Source organism: Colletotrichum costaricense (genome assembly GCF_030867565.1).
Source record: "Colletotrichum costaricense strain IMI 309622 chromosome Unknown Scaffold_17.1, whole genome shotgun sequence".
Classification (NCBI taxonomy): domain Eukaryota; kingdom Fungi; phylum Ascomycota; class Sordariomycetes; order Glomerellales; family Glomerellaceae; genus Colletotrichum; species Colletotrichum costaricense.
The window spans coordinates 636,231-662,542 of record NW_026848246.1 but is presented as its reverse complement, the minus strand read 5'-3'; the positions used below and the strand labels follow the sequence as shown (position 1 = coordinate 662,542).

General features: G+C 52.2%; 11 protein-coding genes across 11 annotated transcripts; 6 read left to right on the top strand and 5 right to left on the bottom strand.

Annotated features, from left to right (window-relative positions):
- Positions 1-33: 33 nt before the first annotated feature.
- CCOS01_13419 (uncharacterized protein) lies at positions 34-1,135 on the bottom strand (the record flags this gene model as incomplete). Its single annotated transcript, XM_060461565.1, has 6 exons — positions 34-150; positions 208-270; positions 331-471; positions 563-670; positions 735-884; positions 944-1,135. The coding sequence occupies 6 exons, from the start codon at positions 1,133-1,135 to the stop codon at positions 34-36; spliced, it is 771 nt and encodes a 256-aa protein (XP_060307993.1).
- Positions 1,136-1,651: 516 nt separating this feature from the next.
- Positions 1,652-3,131, top strand: CCOS01_13418 (flavin containing amine oxidoreductase; the record flags this gene model as incomplete). Its single annotated transcript, XM_060461564.1, has 2 exons — positions 1,652-1,978; positions 2,052-3,131. 2 exons carry the CDS (start codon positions 1,652-1,654, stop codon positions 3,129-3,131), a joined length of 1,407 nt encoding a protein of 468 aa, XP_060307992.1.
- A 773-nt stretch (positions 3,132-3,904) lies between these two features.
- CCOS01_13417 (arginase) lies at positions 3,905-5,203 on the top strand (the record flags this gene model as incomplete). The annotated part of the gene is made up of 2 exons (XM_060461563.1): positions 3,905-4,042; positions 4,112-5,203. 2 exons carry the CDS (start codon positions 3,905-3,907, stop codon positions 5,201-5,203), a joined length of 1,230 nt encoding a protein of 409 aa, XP_060307991.1.
- Positions 5,204-6,389: 1,186 nt separating this feature from the next.
- On the top strand, positions 6,390-8,084 carry CCOS01_13416 (uncharacterized protein; the record flags this gene model as incomplete). Its single annotated transcript, XM_060461562.1, has 2 exons — positions 6,390-7,151; positions 7,218-8,084. 2 exons carry the CDS (start codon positions 6,390-6,392, stop codon positions 8,082-8,084), a joined length of 1,629 nt encoding a protein of 542 aa, XP_060307990.1.
- A 350-nt stretch (positions 8,085-8,434) lies between these two features.
- CCOS01_13415 (uncharacterized protein) lies at positions 8,435-10,022 on the bottom strand (the record flags this gene model as incomplete). Its single annotated transcript, XM_060461561.1, has 3 exons — positions 8,435-8,530; positions 8,593-9,908; positions 9,965-10,022. Coding segments are annotated over 3 exons (1,470 nt in total), but the record flags the coding sequence as incomplete, so codon positions are not given.
- A 1,979-nt stretch (positions 10,023-12,001) lies between these two features.
- On the top strand, positions 12,002-14,515 carry CCOS01_13414 (uncharacterized protein; the record flags this gene model as incomplete). Its single annotated transcript, XM_060461560.1, has 3 exons — positions 12,002-12,299; positions 12,365-12,674; positions 12,793-14,515. 3 exons carry the CDS (start codon positions 12,002-12,004, stop codon positions 14,513-14,515), a joined length of 2,331 nt encoding a protein of 776 aa, XP_060307988.1.
- Positions 14,516-17,622: 3,107 nt separating this feature from the next.
- On the bottom strand, positions 17,623-18,673 carry CCOS01_13412 (L-fuculose-phosphate aldolase; the record flags this gene model as incomplete). The annotated part of the gene is made up of 3 exons (XM_060461558.1): positions 17,623-18,135; positions 18,184-18,265; positions 18,318-18,673. The coding sequence occupies 3 exons, from the start codon at positions 18,671-18,673 to the stop codon at positions 17,623-17,625; spliced, it is 951 nt and encodes a 316-aa protein (XP_060307986.1).
- On the top strand, positions 17,690-18,102 carry CCOS01_13413 (uncharacterized protein; the record flags this gene model as incomplete). The annotated part of the gene is made up of 2 exons (XM_060461559.1): positions 17,690-17,704; positions 17,815-18,102. The coding sequence occupies 2 exons, from the start codon at positions 17,690-17,692 to the stop codon at positions 18,100-18,102; spliced, it is 303 nt and encodes a 100-aa protein (XP_060307987.1).
- An 866-nt stretch (positions 18,674-19,539) lies between the features above and the next one.
- CCOS01_13411 (aromatic amino acid aminotransferase) lies at positions 19,540-21,381 on the top strand (the record flags this gene model as incomplete). The annotated part of the gene is made up of 3 exons (XM_060461557.1): positions 19,540-19,672; positions 19,742-20,309; positions 20,364-21,381. The coding sequence occupies 3 exons, from the start codon at positions 19,540-19,542 to the stop codon at positions 21,379-21,381; spliced, it is 1,719 nt and encodes a 572-aa protein (XP_060307985.1).
- A 123-nt stretch (positions 21,382-21,504) lies between these two features.
- CCOS01_13410 (uncharacterized protein) lies at positions 21,505-22,543 on the bottom strand (the record flags this gene model as incomplete). The annotated part of the gene is made up of 2 exons (XM_060461556.1): positions 21,505-22,283; positions 22,351-22,543. 2 exons carry the CDS (start codon positions 22,541-22,543, stop codon positions 21,505-21,507), a joined length of 972 nt encoding a protein of 323 aa, XP_060307984.1.
- Positions 22,544-23,113: 570 nt separating this feature from the next.
- Positions 23,114-25,891, bottom strand: CCOS01_13409 (beta-glucosidase 2; the record flags this gene model as incomplete). The annotated part of the gene is made up of 9 exons (XM_060461555.1): positions 23,114-24,368; positions 24,523-24,649; positions 24,704-24,816; positions 24,873-24,914; positions 24,971-25,223; positions 25,274-25,359; positions 25,405-25,571; positions 25,653-25,735; positions 25,789-25,891. 9 exons carry the CDS (start codon positions 25,889-25,891, stop codon positions 23,114-23,116), a joined length of 2,229 nt encoding a protein of 742 aa, XP_060307983.1.
- Between the last annotated feature and the right edge of the window lie 421 nt (positions 25,892-26,312).

The window sequence follows — 26,312 nt, the reverse complement described above, 5'->3', positions numbered from 1 at the left end:
ACCTCTGCCCCAACTCCCCCCAGCCTGTCAAGGTCAAATAGCAGAACTCCATGAGAGAGTAAGACCAGCATCTACGGTTATCTCTTGACCAGTCATAGAGGTGTTCTTCGCAACCCAAATGTACACATCAGCGCAATCGCTTAGGTACGTCTGTCACAGTGTGTAAGACCTCGTGTCCGAACATGTACTGATGGAAGAAAGGCAAACCTCGTGTTTCAAAACAGAGTCGTTTTGCTCCTGAGCAATTTGCTCTTCCGTAAATTGCAAGCCCTGAAGAAACAGGTTAGAAACCAGAGACGCACCAGGAAAGCCTTTCAAGGGCATGCGTACCCATTCTGTCAAGAGCTGACCGGGTAAGATGGCATTCATCCGCAGTTTGGGACCTTGCGTCGCGGCGATGCATTTCATCAGATGCAGGCCCGCTGCTTTGCTGACCGCATACGCCATGCTACTTCCGCTCTGCGTGGAACCCTGAGATGAGAACGGGCAAGCAAGTAAGCCAATGGCCAAGCAAGACGATAGGAGATTACCGCGACGGGGGCTGGCATAAGGCTTGGCTTACCGCTATGGAAGATGTAATCAAATACACACCACCTTCTGAATTGGCGTTAAAAATAGGCCCGGCGGCCTGCATGAGCTGTAGATGACAAAGAGCATTGGTTGCGTAACACTACTACCCTGTCAGTGAAGATGCTTCGTGAAAGACCACAAGATTCGACGAGAGAATAGAAGACCTTGTTCCACTCTTCCAAGCTCAATGCGTTCAGATCGCCAAAGTCGCTGAGCCTCGTCCATCCGGCGTTAGCCACAATGATATCCAGCCCGCCTAGCTTCTCCACCGTTTCCTTGACGATGCGAGCATTGTGGTCGGCATTTCCCGCGTCCTATGCATGAATTGGGTTAATACGGGGCAGGATTTTCGAAATAACGGGGGGAAGAATACTCCCTGAACCATGAATGCCTTCACTCCAAAACTCTGCACCTTGTCCACGACCTGGCGAGCTCTATTCTCGTTGGAAACGTAGTTGACCATCACATGAGCCCCTTCTCGTGCAAACTTTTGGCATATGCGCGCCCCCAGCCCTCGGCTGCCACCAGTGACGAGGACACGCCTGTTGCTCAGTGTGTAGGGCATGGCAACAAGGGTCTGGGTCAAACGGCTGGATTGATAGTCAAGTGTGGATATGTGAAAGAGAAGAGGGCTCCAAGGTCGATCCTACTCTTGGAATCAAAAGCGCTGTTGTGGGCAAGAGATGCCGCAGAATGCGAGGTAGAAATGTCTTCACCCGCTTATCATCAATCCCCGTTAGGCCGGAGGATAAGTAAAATTGCCCTCGGACTGTATTGCCTTCTTGAGAAGTCTATCTTCAAACTTTTACAAGACCTGGGCCGTAACGAGAAGAGTGGACAAGTGCGTTCGGAGAGACTTGCCAAATTGCCAAGCTCCCTGCCAACCACCCATTCCACCCTGCATTACATGGCATCCTAGTTTCGGGCCGGTGTCTTCTACATATCTTTTCTCTCTGACCAGAAACCCTCAGGCGGCTCGGAAGTCACTCCTCCGGCCTAGCTGAACTTTGTTCATGTATATGGTGGCTCGATCGCACTACCCTGTCTCATCTACAGCAATACGAAGGTTGTGTCAATCGCAATGGCAGATGTTCTGGATGTTATCATCATAGGAGCCGGTCTCAGCGGCCTCCAGGCCGCCGTAGACCTACAGGAAGGCGGTCGAACTTTTGCCGTTCTCGAGGCTCGGAACTGCGTCGGGGGCAAGACAAGATCTGTGCAGCGGTCGGATGGGAAGGGCGTGCAGGAGATGGGTGCTGCATGGCTCAATGATAGCAACCAGGCGCGTGTTTGGAAATACTGCCAAGAGTTCGGCCTAACGCCCGTCTTGCAAGCGAACCAGGGACTGGTGGCAAGCGAAGACGAAGACGGGACGTGCCATTTCTTCCCTTTTGGCGCCATGCCCAACGTACGTACATACATGCCTCCTTGCCTTTCTTTGTCCCGCCGGAGCCTGAGCTCCGCCGTCTGACGGCCCGCAGTTCTCAGCGTCAGAAGTTGACAACATCACCGCAATTCGAGATGTTGTAGAGGCGGCGTCCTTGGACCCAGCATCATACCGTCAACCAGAGCGCTCCCGGCTCGATGGCATCACATTCGAGCAATTCTGTCGCGATGCCGGGGCCGGGACTCGCGCCCTCAACACCGCCAGGCTTTGGTGCCGCGGCACGCTCGGCCAGGATCCCAACGAGGTCTCGGCGCTCTCCTTTCTGGAGATCGCTCGTGGTGGGCTGGGTATCATCAATTTGAGGTACGACGGCAAACACGGCGCCCAATATCTCCGCCTGGAGGAGGGTACGCAGGCCATCGCCATTGGAATCTCCAAGATGCTACCTACCGGAACCATTCATCTCAACACCGCGGTCAACACGGTGACTCAAAACTCGTCGAACCTTTGTACTGTCACGGCGACCCGAGGCCAGGTCTTTAAGGCGCAAAAAGTCATTGTCAGTATCCCCGGGCCGTCGTACAAGAACATCACATACAGCCCACCGCTACCGCCGCTGAAACACATGTATGTCACGGCTTCGAGATATGGTTTCTACCTCAAGTACATCTGCTTGTTCAAGAGCCCCTTTTGGCGACGACAAGGCTCGTGTGGTTTGGCACAGAGCTTCAGAGGTCCTTTGAACCACTGTCGCGATACTTCAGTTGACCATGCCGGCAACTACGCGCTGACGTGCTTCATTACGTCCGCTCCTGGGCGAAAGTGGGCATGCCTGAGCGACGAGGATCGTCGAAAGACTGTGCTCAAGCAGCTGGGCTCCCTATTTGGCGTAGGACACGCGGCAGTCGAGACGGAGCTCTTAGATACCATCACCTCCGAGTGGGTGGAGGACCGCTGGGCCGGCTGGGGCTGCCCAGTGGCCGCAACCCCACCCGGGGTCATAGGCTCAAGTCTCGATGGCGAGATGATTCAGGAGAAGTTTGGTGCAATTTACTTCATCGGAACCGAGCTGGCTGAGGAATGGCGGGGATATATGGAAGGGGCACTCCAGAGCGGAGAGCGTGGTGCAGCACAGGCTTTGGAAGATTTCCGTCTGCAAGATACGAGGCTATAGGCTGCTCGGTGTTCTCAATCCGACTGGCTGGTCTTTAATCTTCTCATTGTGTCGAATGGTTCTGGGCCATTGGTCTTTCCGTTAGGAATACCAGAATATTTGCGAAAAGGCGGAAAGGCTCTAACCACAGCTCTTGAGAGCAGCGGCGACTAGATAAAAGTGGCCATAGAATATCAATAGTTGGAAGAAACGGACATCATCACAAACCTGAGATAGTCTTGCATCGGATGGTTGTACTTCCAGGACCTCTTGCGTAAATATTCCAGAACGACATGAGCTCTGAGTAGGACCACACAAGTGTGAACGGATAGCCGGCTTGTATACATATGCTCATGGAACCAAGCAACGACGATTAGAATAGTACCACAGCAACTCCAGCGCAAAGTAAGGTTGCTCATACCTCTTCTTTCGTCCTTGGAGAGAGAGAAGGGTAGCTGTAGTAATCCGATACTTCTCCTCATTTCCGGAGCTCTTCGACTCCATATAACCCAATCAACGTGTTGAAGGCCTCAGTGGATCAAAGTGAGAATGATAGATGTATAGATCTTTAATTGAACCACCTTAGTAGTCCCAGATTCAACACGCTGCCTACATCTAGCTACGGAGACCCGGTGGATACATCGTCTTCCAGCAGGACTTGAAAAAGCCGGCCTTGCCCACTCCTAACTCTCACCAGCTCTTCTTCCGCCAGCGATCTAGTTCTCTTATCTCTCTTGTTCACCTATCATTCAAGCCAATCCTAGTGGATTGGAGCGATACATCGAATGGCAATCATGCGATTGTTCAGAGCCATACTGCTTGTCCTGCTACTGTTCAATGGGCATGCCCAGGCACACGAGCACCGCGCCGATACATCTTCGGACACCGACGTTGAGAGATTGAAAAAGTTGCATGAGAAATGGGACACAGATGTACGAGACCTTGGCGCGCCATTCCATGACAAAAAGGCGCAGATGGCTAACTAACTTACCTGCCGGCAGTGGCCGTTTTCCGGCATTTCCACGTTTGCCCATTTGCAACATGTCAAATGCTTGACCAATCCAGACGAGCTCTTTGATGTGGGCATCATTGGCGCGCCTTTCGATACGGCCGTGAGCTACCGCCCCGGTGCCAGATTTGGTCCAAGAGCAATTCGCGCCGCGTCGGCACGCCAGACGTCCTTCCGGGGCTTCAATCACCGCGCCGGTATCAACCCATACAGCTCCTGGGCCAAGGTCCTCGACTGCGGCGACATCCCAATCACCCCGTTCGACAACAAGCTGGCGCTACACCAGATGACGCTCGGTTACCATGAGCTGCTTTCGCGACCCGCGACGAATCCGGACAAGAAGCCCGTCCTCCTCACTCTGGGCGGCGACCACAGCGTAGCTCTCCCCGCCTTGCGGACGCTGCGCAAAGCATACCAGGAGCCTATCGCGGTGCTTCACTTTGACGCTCACATGGACACTCTGCATCCGAACAAATACCCCAGCACCTGGACGACAGGCCAGGAGGCCCCCAAGTCCGATTTCACTCACGGTACTATGTTCTGGATTGCCAGTTTCGAGGGGCTGATCCGCAATGGAAGCTCGGTTCACTGTGGTCTTCGCAGCAGGCTAGCTGGGGATGATTTCAGTGACTACGAAGACGACTCGCGGCAGGGTTTCATGAGGATCGAGGCAGATGACATAGACTTAGTCGGCGCGCAAGGGATCATTGACGGTATAATGAAGCGAATGGGTACCGAGATACCTGTCTACATGTCAGTTGATATCGACGTCATCGACCCCGGCCTCGCCCCGGGCACGGGGACACCAGAGCCTGGGGGTTGGACCACCAGGGAGCTGCTTCAGATCATTCGAGGCGTGGGGGGGCTCAATATCGTTGGCGCGGAGGTTGTTGAGGTTAGTCCCGCCTTCGACGGCAGAGGCGAAGAAACAGCACTTGCAGCAGCACAAGTCATCTACGAAATGCTCTCCACCGTGGTATTGAAGGGTATGGAAGAGCGAGGATTGGAGAAGCCGCTAAGAACCGAGTCATGGACGAAGCAATTTAACACACCGATTCATGGCAATGAAAAGGACGAATTGTGAGATATCATAGGTAGTGAGAGAAAGCTGCACAGGGCGTTATCCCAGGAAGATTTCCACAAATAATAGACATTTCACAGCCTGTCGAAGTTGATGCTTGGCCTGTGAGAATCAGACGTCGAAGGCTCGCGGGTGTCCTTTTGTTTACGTCGCAAATTAGCACGTCAGTGTAACGTGCTCTGAGCAGTTCAGGGCCGGCTGGGCCGTATGTAGTGTTCTAGCCCCGTTCGACCGTAACACAGGCGTCTTGCAGTGGTTGAAGTTGCTCAAATGGTTGTCCCCAGAAGTTGGGTTGTTACGTCAGCTTTTCCCACACCCCTGCCCCTGCTCAGGCTAAGTTTACTACATAGAGCTAGGCGATCGGTCAGGGGCAAGCCACAACCCTGCATGCCACATGGTATGATAGGAAAAGTTTGCCCCGCTTTCCAAATATGTTGCGAGTCTGTCGTGTAAGGCAGGTAGGTCCGAGCCGGCCTAGTATCCAAATAGGTAGGCGCACGTACCTAGCTCTATTATAGCTTTTTCCACCGAGACCACCATCCATCCCACATCTATCATTACACGGTACCTTAGATTCCGTGGTGCCGACCTAATCAATCAGGATAGGAAGGCAATTAGCTGCAAATTTTGTACATCAATCTGACGCAGTTTCAAATGCCTTAGGCGGGCTAGGTATGGATTAGTAAGGCAACTAATAGGTCGCCGACGGCAACACCTGCATCCATTGTCCCGTGTGAGTTCCAATGCCCAACCTTTGACACGCAGCTGAACAAAAGCGAATTGCTGCCAAAAGTGACCGTCAGCTATGCACTCCGTACCGAAACGGCGATCCATCACATTTACGGGGTATGTTTGAAGTGCCCAAGTCCTCGCTGTTGCGGAATACGCCTGTGCTCACCACCGGCTCAGTTGCTGGACTTGCAAAGCACGAAAGGTCCGATGCGATGAGCGACCGTCAGGCTGCCAGAACTGCGAACTGAGAGGCAGCGTATGCGGTGGCTACGACATCAAGCTCAAGTGGATGACAGACCCCGTTGTGGAGCTCCAGACGCCCTCTAAACACAGCGGCCAAGGCCGAAGAACAATTGGAAATGGTACTTGATTGACCTACCCTATATCGGGAGGGCGCCGTCTAGGGGGCCTGTTGGCTGACAATCTACCAGATCGTGGTAATAGTCATCGATATCACATGGGGCAAATCAAGCGTTTCCTCCTGGACCTCGACAATGATGTCGCCCTAGGTGTTGCGTCTGCACAAGGCCCCTTCTCTACCTTCCCGGGTCTGATCAGAGAACCTGAGCACCCAAATTTGTCACTCGTATCCCCTCGGGCCCTCTCAGCGGTGCTGGAGAGCCAGCAGGAGAGTCCGCTCCCTGCGTACTCTGATGAGTCCCCCGTTCCCTTGAACCAAGACTCTTTGGGGGAGAGCGTATCTGAAACTACCGCTTCTACAACGTCCTCCTCACCACGGTCCAGCAACCCTCACAGTCCAACTGGAGACGCTGCCGCCGCTACAAATCTTGTGGTGCATCCCTTGGAATGTCTTCCGCTGCTGCAGCATGTTCGATTCACCTTTTCGCACGACAATGAAGTTGACGTCTTGATACATCATTACGGGCTGCATGTTGCAGACCTTCTGCAGCCTATTGTCCATACCAACAACCCTTACCGTGAACTTTACTTTCCTTCCGCACTCGAAGGAGCCAAGTCGCACGCATCAGGAGGGACGGAAGCTATTGATGTGGTTCAGACAGCGCTCTACCATTCAATAATAGCTTCAGCTGCCTTCCACCGATGGAACTGCAACAAAGCTTCCGATAAGTACAAGCAGATGGGTGCCCATCATAGATACCATGCTATTTGCCTCTTGAGATCTTCCGTTGCATCCCACGCACCAAGACCTCTTTACAGGCTGATACTAATGGCCGTGCTGTCACTCATCACCATTGGAGTGAGTCTTAGACACAAATCCCTTCCGCGTTGTTTCGCACAATTCAATGACACTGATGCCCGATAGGTCATCTCCGGAGCTGGCGATGATTACGTTGTGCACCTCGGGGCAACCAAGGAATTGCGGAGGTCTCGCAGCCGGTGGACAGTCCTTGGTGCAGCTACACGACAGCTCCATGAAATCGCTGCCTTTCTAGGTCTCATGGCTCGAACAACATCCTTTCGGAACTCTTCAACACTATGGACCGCTTCCGAGACCGAAGACAAGCCCTCCAAGGATCTTGCGATAGAGTCTGCATCCTGCTATGAGTACATGTATGGCATCTCACCAGCCATTGCAGCAGCTATCCAAGACACATGTCGATATGCGGAGCAATTGGCTTGGTACCGCGGCCAGGAACAAAAGCACCCTCCAGAGGATCTCCTTGAAGCCTGCGAAGCGCTAGGGGAACGGCTGCTCTCGTGGAGCTCCGCAGATGGCGAACTAGCTTTGGCTCCGGCAGGCGACGATCTGATGAGAGAGGTACTGAACCACCATACATGTGCTTGGTATCATGCCGCTCTCATATACTACTATCGGCGGATTCAATGTTTTACTGCTGTTGATCTTGTCGAGGAAGTAGATCTTGTACTGGAACACATGCGCGCCATGGAAGACTTCAAACTTCGTCCTGAACTCGTGTCGTCGAACAGGATGGCGCCCATTACGTGGCCCATGTTTATTGCTTCATGCGAAGCAACACCTTCGAAACGGCCCTCATGCATGGAATGGTGGGAACAAGTCAAGCAATACAATCTTGCCAATATCGATAAGCAATGCGCCTTGATTCAGCTTATCTGGGAGAAGATGGCGGAGACGCAGGATAGGGACGCCGACAACGTCAGTTGGGTGGATGTGTTTGTTACTTTGGGCGAGGATATCATTGCTGTGTAATTACGCGATCCAAAGTCCTCCCACCTAACCTGACTGATTGATTCTGTGGCGTCTTGTTTGGTTTCGTGTTTTCATTAGCCACGCTTAGCCGCTTGCGATAACCCAGACGCTGTCCCTTCTGGTATATGACAGAGCTTGATCGCAAAAACTCACAGGCTGGGATGCAAGTGGCTCGACAGTTACAGGGGGTGTTCGCCAACATATAATCCGCGGCCACCAACTGGAATGGGTATGTGAATCGCTTGAAGCAAAGCTTCATCACCATCCACCTATCCAGTCACGTCTTTGATTGAGCTTTCAACAACCGACCGATCATTTCCATACCCAATATTGGCGGAAGCTTCTGACCGCTATTTCTCTGGCTTGGTCTCCGACACGTCCTCTCGCCCTTCTCCATGCCAAGATGTGGGTCCCGACTCTTTCCCAGCGGGAGCAACGGTCGCGTCCTACTCCAGTTAGCCCGCGCCCGTTCGAAATGAAGTACAAAAAGAATTCTTGGACAACTTACACCAAAGAGTATGTCCATCTGCTCAAGTGTCCGACCAGCGGTTTCGGGATAGAATAATCCATAGCTCAACGCGGCACAGAGATTGAAGACGAAAAAGGCAAAGAAGTACCGAAACCCTACCGCAGTAAATGCGAGAGGCGACACCTGGGCGAAAACCAAGTTCAATGACCAGTTCATCAATGTCGCGATGGCATTGCCCTTTGCGCGGATCTCGATTGGGAAAATCTCCGCAGGGTAGACCCAAGAGATGATTCCAGTCATGGTGAAAAAGAACGAGAATACGAAGTTCATGGCAACCATTGCCCTGAGCTGGTTACCGTTCTCCGTTGGCAGATACTTGGACAGTACGGCGTTGACGACCAAGGCCAGACCGCAGCCGACAGCGCTGAAAATGAGAGGTTTCACGCGCCCGATCCGCTCGAGAGCCCACAGTCCAATACTGCACCACACAATTGAAAGAGAGCCGCTGATTCCAATAATCATCAACGAGGTCTGGTTGTCGATTCCAAGAGATTCGTAGATCCGAGGTCCGTAGTAGTTGATGACGTTCACACCGCTGAGTTGGCCGAACGCCTGAACACCACACCCTAGCAGAAGCCGACGACGCCACGACGGTCGTGTGAACAAAGCTTTCCAATGAACTGCATTGACAGAACGGTCCGCGATGATGGTGTCGTGGATCTCTTGGTACTCGGCTTCGAGGAAATCATCATTGTCTCCATTTCCGTGCAACCTCTTCAACACCAGCCGGGCCTCCTCATACCGCTCCTTTTCGATGAGCCATCGGGGAGACTCTGAGAGGAACCAGATGCCGACAGCCATCAAGAACGCGGGGGCTACCTGAAAAGCGAGCGGGAATCGCCACTGGAAGTGGCTGTCGACGTGTGAGCAGCCGTATCCGAGCCATTGGGCGACAAAGAAGCCCCAGCTCAGCATCCATTGCAGCAGCCCAGATAGCGCTCCTCTGATGTCGGCCTGAGCGATCTCCGAGCAGTACATGGGTGTCACAGCGCTAAGGATTCCGACGGCGAGGCCTGCGATGAGACGTCCGGCGATAAGCATGGGGATAGTCGTCGCCCCAGCTTGAAGGGCGCATCCGAAAATGGCTGTAACGGAACCGGTGAATACTGTCAACCGTCGTCCGAGGGCATCTGCAAGAAATGATACGACAAGACACCCGATAATCGCTCCTCCCGTGAAGGAGGAAACGATGCCACCGGCCTCCGAGTCGGATATCGAACCGCCGAAATATTCGATAAAGTGCTCCTGGGCCAGTGTGGAGGAAATGATACCACTGTCGTAGCCAAAGAGGAATCCTGAGTGGAGTGTCAAGACATGACAGACAATAGAAGTCAAAGCTAAGACAACTTACCGCCTATGGCCAGAAAGGCCCCAGAAAAGATGGTGATCAGCTTCCCCGTGTTGATAGCTCTGAATAATCACTGAAAATGGTACAGACAAGACATGTAGACACAAGCGTCGGGGAAGAATTATATACCAGCCCGTATGCAGCACCTCGAGACTAGTGACAACCAGTTACTCGACATCAGCATGATCACTTTAGCGTGTCTCCAGTGCAGCAGTCTAAACCTGTGAGGATTCCATTTTGTCCCAATCAGACCGCGCACCCGTTTTCCGGGCAACGTTCTCCCGAACGTACTGGAGTGAATATGGCTTAGCACATGCCTGAAGATGCATTTGCCCCATGGAGAAGTCCCCGGATTCGCCCCAGAATCGCATTTCCCCGGAATAGCAAGACCTTCTGACAGCTGGCTTCGGGCGAGTTGATGGCGATAGTAGCCAATGTTCTTGGGTGCACTGTCGAGCCTTGTCTACCAGATATGCCGAGCCCGACGCTAAGTTCCTTGGATTCTCATCATTCGGTGCTGATTTACCCGATTGACAATCTTTCATGACGACTGAATGCCAGGGTGCCAGCGAGGGCTGTCTGTTGGCAAACCAAGCGGCCGTAATAGAGGTTGTCACCGCTGACTTGATAAGAAAGTGAGTTCAGAAAGCCACACTGCCGTATGTGGTTTAGGGGCTAAACAGAGGCGGAATTTCCCATAGCAGGGGTTAGCCTCCACTTCAAATGGGCTGCGAATGTACCTAGTAAACGCGTATGAACGTGTGTCTGATTGGTCCTTGGAGATGGGGGCTCCTTAGATAATCAGACTTTTACCTCCCAGAATATGCGGGGGGGTGGGTGGAGACACAATTCTAGCCAGCGGCGTCCGTATTAGCAAGAATCTCCGAGGCCGGCCGACTTCTGCCGGCGCGGCACTCCGCCTTACGTAAGGTCGGTATGCCACTTCTCTGGCCGCCGTAGGCAGTGTTCCTAACTAGCGATGCAAGCTAGTTTCCGCATGATACGACTTGACTAAACACGCATTGTACTATTTACCGTGTCAAGCCAGACGCCTGAGGGGGTAAATTATAAATTAGTAGCTTTACTTGTAAAGCGTTGATAAATCTCCCTTCAATCATAGTATTGGTATTATTATTTAGAATATTAAATATGTCCATGGGTTAGATACTTCGGAGAATTCAATCATGACCTTCAGATAGTCGTAATGAAATTGCTTTTAACTAAGGAAATTTATAATACATATAAGACTTAGCTACAGTAAAGAGTTTTATAAGTCTTGTTAGGGGGGGAGGGGTATGGTTTACGGTTTATTCCCATAAGATATCCTCGGTATTCTTGTGTTGCGAGCGGATCAGAGCAGACAACCAACTATGGCAAAAAGGAAAAGCTTCGGTATGACCTCCCTAGCACTGTTACCCCCTATTCCGTACACAATAGTCACGCGAACCGCAACATTGTGCTTGCCCCCACGCGCAGGGGGTACTCAGTAAGATCGCAGAGCACTTGGGGTATGCTATCCCATGCTATCGCTTTGTCTGAGGCGTCATGGTTTGCGAAGTCTTTTTTCTTCATTCGATTTTGTCGCAAAAGATGACCCGAGGCCCGTCGGCTCGTCTACGTTTGGTTGCCCTGGATGTAACCAAACATGGCACTATCAACGAAAACACTTTGCTTGCATGAACACTAAGCCATGGTGAGCACCCACGTAAGTTGTCGGAAATTGCTTGACCGAGGAGTCAAGGACGGAAATCCCCCTTTCTCCTTGGCTCCCCGCAAAATCCATCTCTGTGCCAGTGTCTCAACGCGGGGAACTATGGGATACCTCGGATGTTGCTTTTTCAAGTCCGAAAGGGGGGCTACAGTGAGCCGTCATACAATATTGAGAAGATGGAGTGATTCAACAATCACTGGACTATAGCTCAGTCTTTATTAAAAGGTCACAAAACCTCGTCTTCAACCGATGAATCTACGCAAACTCTCAACACTGCGCCGATACATCTCCACGGAAACCTTCAACGCGCTAGAGCCTTTGCCGCAAAAATGGCTAAATGCAGCATTTTGTTTCATGCCCTAGTTGTGGCCTTTGTTTCGGGACGTATTGCCTCGGCTGCTGGGACCGAAGTCGATGGGACCAACTGTCAGCTAGAAGTACCAGAAGATGCGGTCTACAAGGACCCGAAGGCAGACCTTTCTGACCGTGTGGCTGACCTCCTGTCTTACATGTGTTGGGACGAAAAGATCGCTCAAATGGGGGGCGTCGGCGGAATCCTTGGGCAGAACAGTACCTACGATGCTGCCCAATATCTGGACCGAGCAAAGCTGCACAACGGAACCATCTGTAAGCGATTCCTGCCCTCCGTGACCCGTTTCAACAAAAAGCAAGCTAACTTGAAGATGAACAAGCTCCCGGTTCATACCTCAACTACGCTAAAGATGCGGTCCCTGTCCTATCGGATCTCATCGTCGCCTCCAAGAAGGAACACCGGCTCGGCATCCCTTTCGTTCACATTGGAGATGCGGTCAATGGCCCGACACTGCGTGGCACTACCCTTTTCCCGGCAACCCTGACGATGGCAATGGCCTGGGACCTACCTCTCTATACCACTGTTGCCGCAGCGCTGAGGGATGAGCTTTATGCGTGTGGAATCACGTGGGTACTCTCACCTGAGGTAGACGTTGCGCGTGATCCGAGAAACGGTCGCGTTGGTGAAATGTGAGTGCATAGCCCGTTTTCTTTGCGTTATTTTCTATTATCTTTCACCTTATTCTCTTTTGTTTTGATTCCCTTTTTGAAGAAGCTCTCCGAAGATCCCCTGGCTGATTGTTAAAAGGTACGGCGAAGACCCCTGGATGAACGGTGAACTTGCCGCGGCCTACATCGGTACCGTCCAAGAAAAGGACTCCGACGGATTCATGAAAGTGGCCACTACGATCAAACACTACGTCTTTGGTACATCTACTGGTGGCGTTAACCAGGGCTCAATCCTTGGCGGCAAGAACCACATTTACAATATTCTAGCGCTCCCATACATCAATGTTCTCCAAAAGGTCACTCCGGCCTCGCTGATGCCGTCTTATGCCACCATCGATGGCGTCCCCGCCCACCAGCACAAATTCCTATTACAAGATCTACTCCGCCAACAACTCGGGTATAATGGCGTTATAGTATCTGACGCAGACGCCATTGTCATGCTTTACGACACCCACAAGACGGCCAGCACGCTCAATGACGCCGGAATTCAATGCTTGGAGGCTGGCGTGGAACTCGAACTTGCGATCCGATTTCCCACGGCCTTCGAGTCTCTCTCCGGCAATCAAACAGTTGAGGGCGTGGCTGGAAATGTGAACGAGGCAGTGTCGCGTCTTCTCAACCTGAAGTTTGAATTGGGCCTCTTCGACAGGGACCTCTCGGCGAACACCACTGCCCTGACTGAGGTACTGAGGTCCGAGGAGCACCTGGAAGCCAACGAGCGCATCACGAGCGAATCCATCGTTCTGCTGAAGAATGATGGCATACTTCCTCTATCTGCAAACCAGAAAGTGGCTGTTTTGGGTCCCCTTGCTGATGTTGTCAATACTGGCACCTATGCTGCATGGACAAATGCCGAGAATGGAAACCTCACTTTCTTGGATGCAATTACGGCGACCCTTGGTTCCGACAACGTCAAACATGTCAAAGGCGTTGAGATTACTTCGGAAGAGAACTCAAGTATTGACGAGGCCGTCGCAGCGGCTAAGGACGCAGGCATAGCTATCGTTGTCATTGGTTCTGTCGCGGTGGGCTACGAGGACAGTCTTGTCAATGAGCGAACAGATGGAGAAGGACTCACTCATGCGTCTCTGAAATTTCCTGGACTTCAGGGGGATCTATTGAGCGCTGTGATTGGATCTGGTGTCCCCACTATCATCGTCCTTAGCGGTGGTCAGGCGTTCGAGCTGTCGGGCGTTGCTCAGGATTCCCAAGCCATCTTGCACACCTTCCTCGGCGGCGAGTTTTCAGGACGCGCGCTAGCCGATATCTTGATTGGGAAAACAAACCCCAGCGGCAAACTCACCATCTCATTCCCTGCCTATTCAGAGGTTAATCCGGTTTACTACAACCACGAACCCAGTGACTGGCAGGCTGCAGGGGCTATTCAATTCCCGTATCTCTCACACAACTATCTTTACCCCTTTGGTCACGGACTCAGTTACACTACTTTCAACCTCAGCAGTCCTAGTCTCGACAAGACGACTTATAGCAAGACCGATACTATCAAATTAAGTGTGACCGTCTCCAACACCGGGTCTGTAGATGGGAAGCAAGTTGTTCAGGTGTACTTCAGGCAGCAGGTTGCCCCTCTGTCGCTTCCAGTAAAACGACTGATTGGGTTTTCGAAGGTTGATGTGCCTTCCGGTTCATCGATTGATGTTGGAGTTGAAATTCGCGTTGCCGAACTGGGTTACTGGTTGGAAGGAGAGTACAGAGTTGACTCAGGTGGATATGAGATTTTTGTTGGTGACAGCTCCGACGATAACAGGCTTAGCGGCCCTGTGGCTATTCACATTGAGTAGAGTTGGTTAGCGAAATCGAACCTCTGCCGAATATTTCCCACATGGTTCCTTCGCGTGACCCATGATAACCCCATGTCACTCGTCAAAGCGGTTTTGGGAGATGGATGTTACGGCCCACAACGCAAGCAGGCAATGTGATCCTAGACGCGCTGAAGTAGTGAAAGACAAGGAAAAGACTCACTGAGATAAGGCGAATAGGGAAATTAACATGGGAGAATCTTGCAATACGAGGTCTCCCAGATGTACAGATTTGGACACGTCTTCTAAGTAATGAAAGCCAGTTAAACAGGTACAGACTCTACGGTCGGCAGAGCCTATTCGAGTGAGCACAGCCCCACTACACGCGGGTGTTCCCCTTTCCTCGGTTGCTACCATATTCTTTGAACCCCTGAAGATTGAAGGCGACGAGTGTATCGGGATCTGGCAAATAGAACGCCAGCGCAGCCTAGAAAAATCGCAAGAAATGGGCAGAAAGGCATCAAGGAGCCTGTATAAGGGAGCTTAGTCGGGCAGGCCTTGGGCGGTGCCAGCACGGTACCGGCTAACATAGACAACAGGCATGCACCGGTGTACGCGGCGACACACGTAGTGGCGAGGTCCACAAACCAAAACAGGACATTCGCAGCCAGGTTTGACTACACGAGGAATTTGACGCAGTGAGTAAAGGCTAACGATGGCGGAGAAGTATATAGGCACACCCTCCTTGATGCAGGTTAGTAATTTATTGAGCGCTTGGCCGTCTGGCAGTGCCTATACCTATGAAAATCAATCAATAATAACAATCAAGCCAGCAATTAAATACATGGTTTTTAGAGAATCTAATAATGAAATGTTTATTTGTAACCGTCATATATTTGATACAATACTCCCCAGTAAGATAGGCGTAAAAAATACCTATTATATGTCGAAGGTGGAAAATAAAAAGGGACTGCTCAGATCCGGACCTCGGGAATTAAAATGGGTCCCGACCCAAAAGTTCAGCCAATAGCATTATATACAAATTGTTACTAACTTCCGTAACAGGGAATCACCTAAATCTATTAAATGTTTGTCAAAAATAGGGCGAAAGATAAGGAAAATTGAATTATGAACCCCATATCTAATTCATATGACTGGGCACAAGCGCGGCCGTCTGGCGGCGGGTCGGCACTGATCTATCAATCCTGAAGTGGTTGCGTGTCGCAGTAGGGGGTTGGGGGAACTTTGGTACCTCGTGCAGAATTGATAGCGCTCATTTTCAGGGGGTCCGTGGCGCCGCAGACGAAGCCGACGGCCAGGACACCGATGATGTACGCCGTAGAACCCTACGAATGGTAGAAGATAAGCTTGGCCACCAGCAGGATTGCCCTGCCCGAGTTCTGGCTCTCACTGTACGCTAGCGCAATCCGGCGCCGGCGATCGTAAAGGCCACGTAAAGAATGAGTACAGACCTAGGAAACAGCCCGTGGCCCCATCTGTATACTAAGGGGTCATCACGCTCCCGTTGCCCTGATGGCGGAAGCCTTAGTCATCGTGATGTGAGTTTTTTGTCCCACAAATGATGATCAGGGTAAGCTGGACAAGGCAGATAGTAAGAATGATCTTGGCTGACGCAATGCAAAATTCGGATTCGCCTAATTACCTGTAAGGTAATGGAAAGTGAGGATGAGCGTACTCTGCCGAGGCAAATTAACAGGTCCTCACCTAACGAAGAACACATTGAAAAGATACAGACCACCACGCATACAGCTATCCATACGGCCGGGTTGATCCTGAGATTCCAGTACTACATGGCGGTCGCCACAGCGCTGTACGCAACACAAACTAGCATCGTTGCGGCAAGGGGGAATGCCCAGCCCATAGGAAAGCCCAGAGTCAGGTAGACGTAGGTAACAGCTCGCAAGCTCGAAAATGGAGCCGCGGGTGGGAGGATAGGCATACATCCTAGCCACGCATACATTACGTGGCCAAATAACGAGAATGACCCAGATGCGGCATCACAGGAAGAGAGACAACGGCCCCATCTCAGTGAGCAAGAGCTCAGTGCCGATGGAGCCGCCGATCACCTTGGGCTGGACATGTCGGGGGGCTGTTTCTGTCGTATTTGGTGCGCAGCCAGTTTGTAGTTTACCCTTCAAGTACTAATTTGTTGGTTAATATGGCGATCCCAAAGCCGGGGTCTGGAGTTTTATGCATTTGGTCGGAGGTAACGATCTTTTCAATGAATTGGGAGAACAAAAATTTTAATGATCTCGGGGAGCCGAAGAATACATTGATCACACAAACGAGCGTCGGCACGAGGCAGAAGATGTTGTAAAGTCCATCACCTCGGGGTTGATGGCTGCAAGTATTCAAGCTATACATCTATCACAATCGGAACTTCAAATCGGAACTTGAAATTGAAGGAATGGAGGCGAAATAGACCAATGCTGCCAGTGGCGCAGAGCTGCATTCCAGGCAACTAGAGATGTCAAAGAAGGGCAGCACACAGCATGCGGGGTTTCCAAGATTCCAGCGATGTGCCTCTGGTCCGGTCTTATCTTGGATGATGCACTCAGTACTTGGCCCTGGGAAGGCACATTATCTCCTTAGCAGCAACAATGTATCCAGTACGGGTCATTCCGAGGCAACAAGCTAAGAATATCCTCAGCTTCAATTACTGTGTATTACTGCAGTCGGATGGCATATAGGGACCCATCTCCCAGTACAGGCTGGAGGGAGAACACGCTCAGAGTGTCACGAGTTATGGTACACAGCAATGGGCGTTTGTGGGCTAAAAGTGGCTTCTGCGAACCCATCTCGAGCGCAAAAAAGAGAGCAGTCTACGTACTGAACGAATGTAAGATCCACGCGAGAAGGTACGTGGCAGAATGCCCAGCGAGTGCTGATACCATTCTATTCCGTGACAGAGGGACTGTTCACGGCCTGATCTTTGATAATTTGCATACCACACTAATATCGGCTGTGTCTGACTACCCGAACTGCTTTTCAGTATTGGTGCCTGGTCGAAAAATCACGAAGGAATAAACAGCGGCAAGTTGACGGATGCCTAGTACGCTAGATTATCCTGCGAAAAGCATGCAACATGAGCGAGAGCAAATGTGAAGCGCTGAGAGTCCTTTTATTTCCTAATTCAACAAGCTCCCACCCGATTCCTGCAACTCGTATTCGTAGTCGGGTTGGAATTCCAACCACATGGATTCTGGCGTTGTGAGTCTGTATGTGTACTCTGCCTCTTCATGAGGACATATGTGCTTTCGAATCCCAGAAGCCGAGGCAGCCTCGGCGAGCAACTGTGCCCGACAGGTATTCTCCATTAGCGTGAAGAGGAACGCTGCCTCGTCGACAGTGCTCCCTGTCGTCAGAAGCCCATGATTCTTGAGAATCGCGCACCGTTTATCGCCCAGAGCACCTGCGATTCGCCTGCCTTCTTCACCTTCAAAAGCGATACCGCCGAATGTATCGTAAACAGCATGGTCATTGTAAAAGGTGCAGGCATCCTGGTTCAGCATCTCCAGGGGTCGGTTGAAACAAGACCAGGCCTTCCCGTGGATACTGTGGAAATGGCAGGCAGCGTTCACGTCTGGTCGGGCGGCGTGGAGAGCTGAATGAATAGTGAAGCCGGCATTATTAATACAAGCCTGTGCTGAATTAGCAAGGCATTTCCATAGATCAATAAGGCCTCTCACCTTGTTTCCACCTATGACCTCTCCATTCATATTTACCTGAACAAGGTCGCTAACTCTCATCATTGCAAAATGTCGGGCTAGACTGTGCAGAAATCAGCGACATGTACGCCGCGGCCGGAGTCCTAGATAATTACGGGTTGATCCAGAATGTGTCAGGGTCGACGGGATCCCGGACAGATATGTGTCCGGCAGTACCCTCGAGGTAACCTTTCCGTGCCATGACCCTAAAAGCTCCAGCCATATGCTCCAATGCCCATTGCCGTGCCTTGTAGGGATCCACGAATGTCGGGATACCTTCAATTGGAAAGCCTCGTCCGATGGTAGCACCCTCTCCATTGAGAGTTGAGAGGCCATTCATGAATGTGGCATCCACGCGGCGCAGTCCGACGGACTTCCGAACAACTTGAGCATCCTCATCCAAGGTGGTGGACATCCTGGAAGTCAGTGGTACTCGTGAGGCAATTCTTGTTGTTGTGACCGTCTGCGCCATGTTAGCTATCGAGCTAGAATGAGCAAGTCTAAGGCTGGTGTGCCGATGATGTGCAAAGGAGGGCAGATGGCGATTCGAGAAGGTCGAAAGTTCATGTCAGGTACTATACGAGAACTCATCCCATGCAGGCACGAAAGACCATGAGGAGGTTATGAATACCTCTTCAAAGCTTTCGAACGTGTTATCTGACTAGTTTCAAATCGCATCGGTGCCCATTCAAACGAATGAGGACATTCGCAGGTCTGAAATTCGGGCAAGTATCTCCGAGCCATAACAGCCTGTCCATGATTCCGGGGTCGATTTACACACGCAACAATACGTCTGAAACCCACGAATCAACATTCCCCATAAGAATGTACCATAAGTGCAAAGTGGCATAGCATTTGACGAAGATGAGAGCTGTTTGATTTGGACGGTGACCCTTGTGTGTCAGTGGGTCTCAAAGTACAGCTTCCTGGTCCCTGTCGTCTTCACAACCGGAGCTGGCCATTTCACTAGGAGATAACTGCCGTCTGGGGGCGAACCCAGGTGCGAAATATCTGTACTGCTAAGGGAAGTCAACTGCGAACGATCTCCACAACTGCTCGACCAAATCAAAGCGCCAACGGCTAGCGCCAGCCAGCCACCTCCAATCTCACAACAGCGCCGCCAGGCCAGAGGAAGAAGAAATCCGCATGGTCTTCCAGGAACAACGATGGGTAAGGCCCGCTAAGGGAAGCGGCGTCTGGCTGACCATTGCGGCCTGGTTGGCTGTTCATGGCTAGCCTGCCAGCTCTGCTATAAGAAGCAACGCCTGAAAATCCAGACACATTATTGAGGGACAAGTCACACAGCCCAGCTTCATTGGCCATCTTCGCAAACAAACCATGTCGTCCGCACGCCCTAAACCCACAGATCTCGAGCATCACTTCTCCCAAACGTCAAAGAAGAGGGCGCCGAATGTACTCAAGGAGTACTACAAGTATCTTCGGATACCAGAGATGGGAAATTTGGCCGGTGGTATGTCTCGGCGGCAATGATGTGCCTATGTGTACCAAAATGGTGCAGAGTGTTGACTGTAATCTTCAGGCCTCCCCAGTCCAAGTTACTTCCCTTTCAACAACGTGGATCTTTCGCTATCCAACCCGGACTCACTTGGTCCCTCGAAATATTCTGAGGCGGCAGGGGGGCAGACACCCCAACTACGCATCCCTCGACGCGGGGACGAGCTGGGGTCCGTCCGCAACGTTGACTTGACCACCGCGCTCCAATATGGAAGCGCCTCGGGCTTTCCCCCGCTCTATGCCTGGTTGAGGAAGCTTACCACTACTATTTACCACCCGAACATTCCGTATGACGGCGGCGCTGACATTATCGTCAATGGTGGATCGGCGGATGGGCTTTTCAAGGTCTTTGAACTCTTATTCAATCCTTGGGATAAAACTTCTGGTGATGCGCGGAATCGCGAGGGCTTGATCGTGGAAGAATTTGTGTATGGGCCTCCAATCGCTCAGCTCAAGCCCAAGGATGTGAACATCGTACCGGTCAAAATGGACACCGAGGGAATGCTGGCATATGGTACGGGAAGTCTCTGCCATGTCCTTGAGACGTGGGATTGCGAATTAGGGAAGAGGCCACATGTTGTTTATCTTGTTCCGTGAGCATGCTGCCGGCGACCTCATCCTATGACGACTAGCTAACAGGGAACCAGAACCGGCCAAAACCCGACATCCGGAGTACTTTCTCTGCCACGGCGGAGGGAAATCTATGATATCTGCTCGCGGTTCGACCTCGTCATCGTCGAAGACGACCCGTACTGGAACCTGTACTATCCATCAACATCCACCACGCCCAACTTCCCTAAAGACCCGAACCATAACTACTGCGTACACGACCTGCGGGGCAAGTCGACAGGCTACGCTTTCCTCGACGAGCTCGTCCCGAGCTTTTTGAGCCTTGATAATGACGGCCGCGTCATACGACTCGACTCCTTCTCCAAGACCGTCGCGCCCGGTTGCAGGCTTGGATGGGTCACAGCGCAGCCGAGTGTGTGCGAGAAGCTCTTTAGGATCACGGACGGCACCACCCAGCAACCCTCCGGCTTCGTGCAGGCCATCGTCACGCAGTTGATTGGTGATTTCGGTAGGGACGGCCCCGCTGAGACCGCGATTTCGGTGCAGAAACCCGGCGGCTGGGGGGTGGGCGGCTGGATTAATTGGCTTGAGGGCTTGCGATTCACCTATCAACGCCGGATGGAGAAGATGGCTGCAATCTTGGAAGAGAATAGGTTCTTGGGGATAGGCGGAGTTCAGACTGAGATGTTCTCGTTCCAGCGGCCCGCGGGTGGCATGTTTATCTGGGTCAAGGTGAACATCGGCAGTCACCCGCTAACCTCTATCAACCCGCGCCGATTAATGCAGGGGTTGTGGGTTCACTGCACCCAGCACCCATATCGCATACTGGTCGTCCCGGGCGGGGATTTTGCAGCCAACCAAACCATCAAGAGGGACCTGGGGTACGTTTTCTTCCGCTTCTGCTTCGCAGCGGTGGAGGAGAGCATCCTAGAGGCCAAGTCGCGAGCATTCGCAGAGGCCTGCGAAAGTTATTGGGCCATTACTGACGCCAAGGTCATCAATGAAATCTTACACGAGGAGGACCTGACCAGACAGATGTACGAAGCCGGATATGACGATACCACCTTTGATCGAGAGGTTGTTCACAGATGGTAAGACAAGAAGCAAACCCATAGCGAGAAACAATGGAAATTAGGTCTCAAACGTGATGCAACACCGATTGGCCTTGAATTTCTAATTCTCGTTCAAAAATAACTCATCTTGAGTCATGTCATCAACTCATGTTCGTTGTTTGTACTTCCACTGTCTGGCGCGAAGAAGATTACATAGGATCGTCAAGACCGGGGCCTCAACTTTTAGCTCCTGCGCGATCCGCAGCGGGTTGCCAAGAATAACCTCCACCTCCATCGGCCTGTCCATCATCGCGTCAACCTGCATGCTCGGTTTGAGTCCAATCGCTTCAGGTGTGAACGAAATCATCTCATCCTGAATGCCGGGCTGGAGCCCATAACCAGCGGCCTCCGCGATAGCTACGACCTCATCCATAACTGGACGTACCAAGGTGTCGATGTACCCGGCGGCTTGGACCGCACCAGAGTCCAGTCCAGTGATGGCGCACACTGGGTTGAACGAGGCATTCCACACGAGCTTCATCCATCGTCGCCGCACAATGTCTTCGTGGATCTCGCAGGCAACGCCACCGAGCGTGTAGAGTGCCGCAAAGGTGCTGCACGCGTCCTCCTGCCTCCGCCGGTGAAGACCTGGGCTCGGAAAGGGGGCGAGGTGCAGCTTATCTGGGTCATTGTGCAGGACCTCGCGGCCATTGAGCTCGCACCCGATCATAGTGACACCCGAGAGCACGACATTTTCAGGGAACGCGTCGACGAAGGGCCATTCTATGTCGATTCCGTTCTGGACGAGCACGATGGATGTCCGGCCCGGCGTGACGGCCAAGGCAATAAGATCCGGGATAGAATAGATGTCGGGCAGGCTTTTCATCGCCACAAGAACGTAGTCGAACGGGCCGTGCCTTGCCGCGTCCGATATGTTCCTTTCCACTAGACGCCGCGCAACCGGTATTTAGGTCTTCCTGATAATCTAACGGGTACACTGCTGAACTCTTACCGTGATGAGGCTTCCAGTCTAATACCGTTCCGTGGTCGACGCTTCTGATACAGAGTCCTAGACGCTGCACCTCCTCAAAGTTCGAGCGGAAAACTCCCGTGACGGTGGCCGCCTTGGATTTGTGCAGGGCATAGGCACACATGGTGCCGACCGCACCGCAACCCACTACAAGAACATTGGCGGCTTCTGACATGATGGTGCCTGGTGGAGCTGTTGACACCAGCTAGAACCATAGACAAGAAGGCGAGGGGATGTACCGGTAATTAATAACATTACGCGCAAGAATACCCCAGTGTTATACGGTAAATTCTCGCGGCAGTGCCTGCGAACCTTGTGGCTCTCTCAGCGCAGAAATGAAAGGTGTGGACTGGAAATACCTGAAGGGCGTGTTACTCATTGTAAGGATGCTTGTCTTGAGACAAGCCTGTAGCAAGTCAAAAGTACATCTAATCTCGGTCGTCTCATCGGAACGGCTAGTCCAGATCGATGGTATTATTGGCAGGCCTTGCAAAAAGAGAAGGCAACTCCGAGTACATGAACATGTACCGTGTCAAAAAGGTGGGTTTGCAGATGTATATACATTCAGAGCTTGCTTTCCCTCAACACTCCAAAAGCGGAGCGACTCCGGCAGACTCCATCCTCGCATGGCTAACGAGGTTGGGGAACATCAAATCTTCGTGCCGTAGGACTACGTTTCCATCATAGACTCAGCCCGGGCCCAGGTATACAGAAGTTAATTGGATTGGCTACTGCTATGTACACTCTACAACTCCAAGAAACCTTCCAATCGGATATCCCTAGAGCTGGCCCCCACCCATAACCTGATCCTCCCAGTCCGCAGCTTCCAGTTCTGGCTAACAGTGTCCCACTCGCTCAAGTCTCTCCGCGTCAACGACAACGTCACCGTCTCAGTCTGTCCCGGCTCCAAAGCTACTTTCTCAAATCCGCGTAAGTGTTTGAGGCTGTCCGTTCCGTCGAGATAAAGCTGACTAATTTCCTGGCCAGCGACACCGCCAGTATTCTTGATACGGAATTGGACATCGCCGAGGTTGTCCCAGAGGTCAAGATGGCCACCCTGCTCAATAGGCCCCGAAGGATATTCATCGTGAGACAGTCCATCCCGGCAGGAAATCGACAGGTCGGCGTACTCGAACGTTGTGTACGACATGCCGAAGCCGAACTCATACCGTGGCGTGATGTTGAACGCGTCAAAGGCGCGATAGTCGATGGTTGTACCCTCATCGAAATCACTTTGCGGGAAGAGCGTGAAACTGCCCTCCGGTAGGTCCGGATCGAGGAGGTCGCCATAGTCGCTTGGCTGCCGGGCGACGGTATAAGGCAGCTTCCCCGAGAAGTTCTCGTCGCCATATAGCAGGGCTATGGTGGCCTCTCCGGAGCTTTGGCCGGGTAGATGAGCGTAGATGATGGCGGTGACATTTGGATGGTCAACGAACCCGTCCACGAGGCGGATGCCTGCGTTGTGAATGACGACGATGGTGTTGCTGCACTGGTCCGCCACCGAATTGACGAGCCCGTCCGAGTAATCGTCGTAGAGCGCGGATCTGTCCAGTGTCTCCGTGGCCCAGGCGTTGATGAACACCAGACAAGCGTCGGATTCGGACACGGACGGGGCTGGGCTGGCCGTGTCCCAAAGCAGATCCGTACCATCCTTCATGGCGCGCTGCGTCAGCGCGTCTAGCGGGCTATATATCCAGCCTGGAGTGGTCGAGCCTGAGCCGCCGCCCGTGAAGATGGTGCCGTTTATCGCGATGGCCGATGATCTCAGATCCTGAGAGCGGGAGGCGAGCAGAAGCTCCGTCAGATTCGCATTAGTCTGTCCAAGAAGCCACTTGAGCATGTCCATCCCCTGCACGGGACCCCAGGCCTGATAGGTAGTGGCGGAATAACCAAAGACTGACACAACTTGCGGCCCCTTCAATGGCAGAGCATCTAGATTCTTCACGAGTACGTGCCCTTCGGTTGCCCCCTGGAAGAGAACCGGAACCGCATTGGGGTCTCTGGCATTGATTCGCTTATGTGGCCCTCTGATTTCGAATGGTATCCCAATGCCTGGATCTGGGTAACCTTCGTTTTGACTTAAATAATACCACGATGCAACTATTCTATTGAGTATTGGCTCAAGCTCAAACACAGAGATCCGGACTAGCTTACCTTGTAGCCATGTCATCCAATCGTGATTCCGGCACAGAGCCATTCTGGATTGCTGTGGTAAGATTGGCGCCCCAATATACGGAACCAGGCATGGCCATGTCGAGGCCGGCGAGAGCACTCGCGACTCCTGAGTCTTTTTAAAGTCAGCGGTTTTTAAGGAAGGGGAACGGGTTCAACATACGCTGGGCATCCCAGTCACTGACGGTGAAGCCCTGAAATCCGAGTTCCGTCTTGAGCACCCCATTGAGTAGCTTACTGTTCGCGCAGGCATACGAGTTGTTTACACGGTTGTAACTGGATTCAAATTAACTTGAAACACCCCAAGGGTTAGCGGTGGTCTATACCTGCACATTACATTCGCCGCACCAGCCTTCATGGCATCCTGGAATGGCCTTCATTCTTGGTCAGTTTCCGAAATGGTGGGGGGAATCACAGCAGCCATACACACCAGAGATAAAGCTCGTGGAGGGTCTTGTCGTCAATGTTAGACGACACCGCCTCGACCGGGGGTTCGGACCCCTCGAGGGGGCTTCTATTTGTCTCCTGTTCGTTGCCAATGAAATGCTTGACGCTCACCATGACCCCTTGCCCCTGAATGCCAGTGATGGTCTCGGCCGCGAGCGAACCGCAGAGGTAAGGGTCGTTGGAAAACACCTCCCAATTCCGACCGCCAAGAGCTATCCTACCCAACGGTCCAACAGCTATTATCGAGTCAGCGCTAGTCTTAATATCCGACGTCAGGATGTTGTACCAGGCCCTAGAGCCACGTTCACGCCTTTGGTGCGGAACTCTCCTCCAAGGTAATGACCTCTCAGCTTGGTAAGCTCTTTGTTCCAGCTGGTCCGGTCAGCATCTCTCAGAATCGTGAAGGGGCTTTCTTACCTTGCGCCAACAGTGATGCCCGCGGGATAGCTGTTCACCATGTCAGTGCCCCGAACACCGTTTCCGGCATCTTGGAGACAAAGACCCGGAAATCCAAGGCGAGAAACGCCTGGAATGTTACCGGAGCATCCATTATGTGTGCTAGAGACACCGTATGTCAAATTGGACTACGGTAACCAGTTAAATGTTTTCTCGGATCTCGCTTCTGATGTTTAGGGTGTTGCGATACTGCCTCGCAACATACGCACTTTCTCGTCTAGAGTCATCTCCGCAATGAGAGCTTTGGCTTTCCCATAAGCGTCTGCCCAATCTCCAGCCCCCGTCATATTGGCTAACGTCCTCCTGATTAGCATAGACAACCTCTAAATGCTGGTCCTGACGTACGAGCTGGGTAGACAGGCGGGCTCTCCCCATAAAAGTGGGCATCAGACTGAATGACCGTGGCCGCCGCCGTGATGGCATACAGAAGCAAGCCGCCAAGCCTCATACTTGTGAAGAGGATAGACTACAAGATGTTCGGGTTGATTAATGAGGCTATCTATGCCGCCTGCGAGCCTTTCATATAGAGGTTCGTCAGTATAGTCATTGCTCTTGTAAGTCTTCGTTATCCATGGATCATATCGGCCGCACTTGCCCCGAGAAGACATCTCCGCCCGAAGTCGGGCGGTAGGTGACGTACTTCTAACACTGCGTGCCATGACACATGACACAGGAACCATGGGTCTCTGTACGCTAGTCTGCAGGTGTTGCAACTGCGGACGCCAAAGCAGTAAAAAAGCCAGGCGGCATAGCTTAACGCGCATCCTCCCCACAAACTCCAATCTTGACCTGTATAGATTTGCCCCGTCGTAGGTCGCCTTGGGGCTTATGTTGCCACCTCGTTATGCCTTGGTCTGCTTTGAGGACCC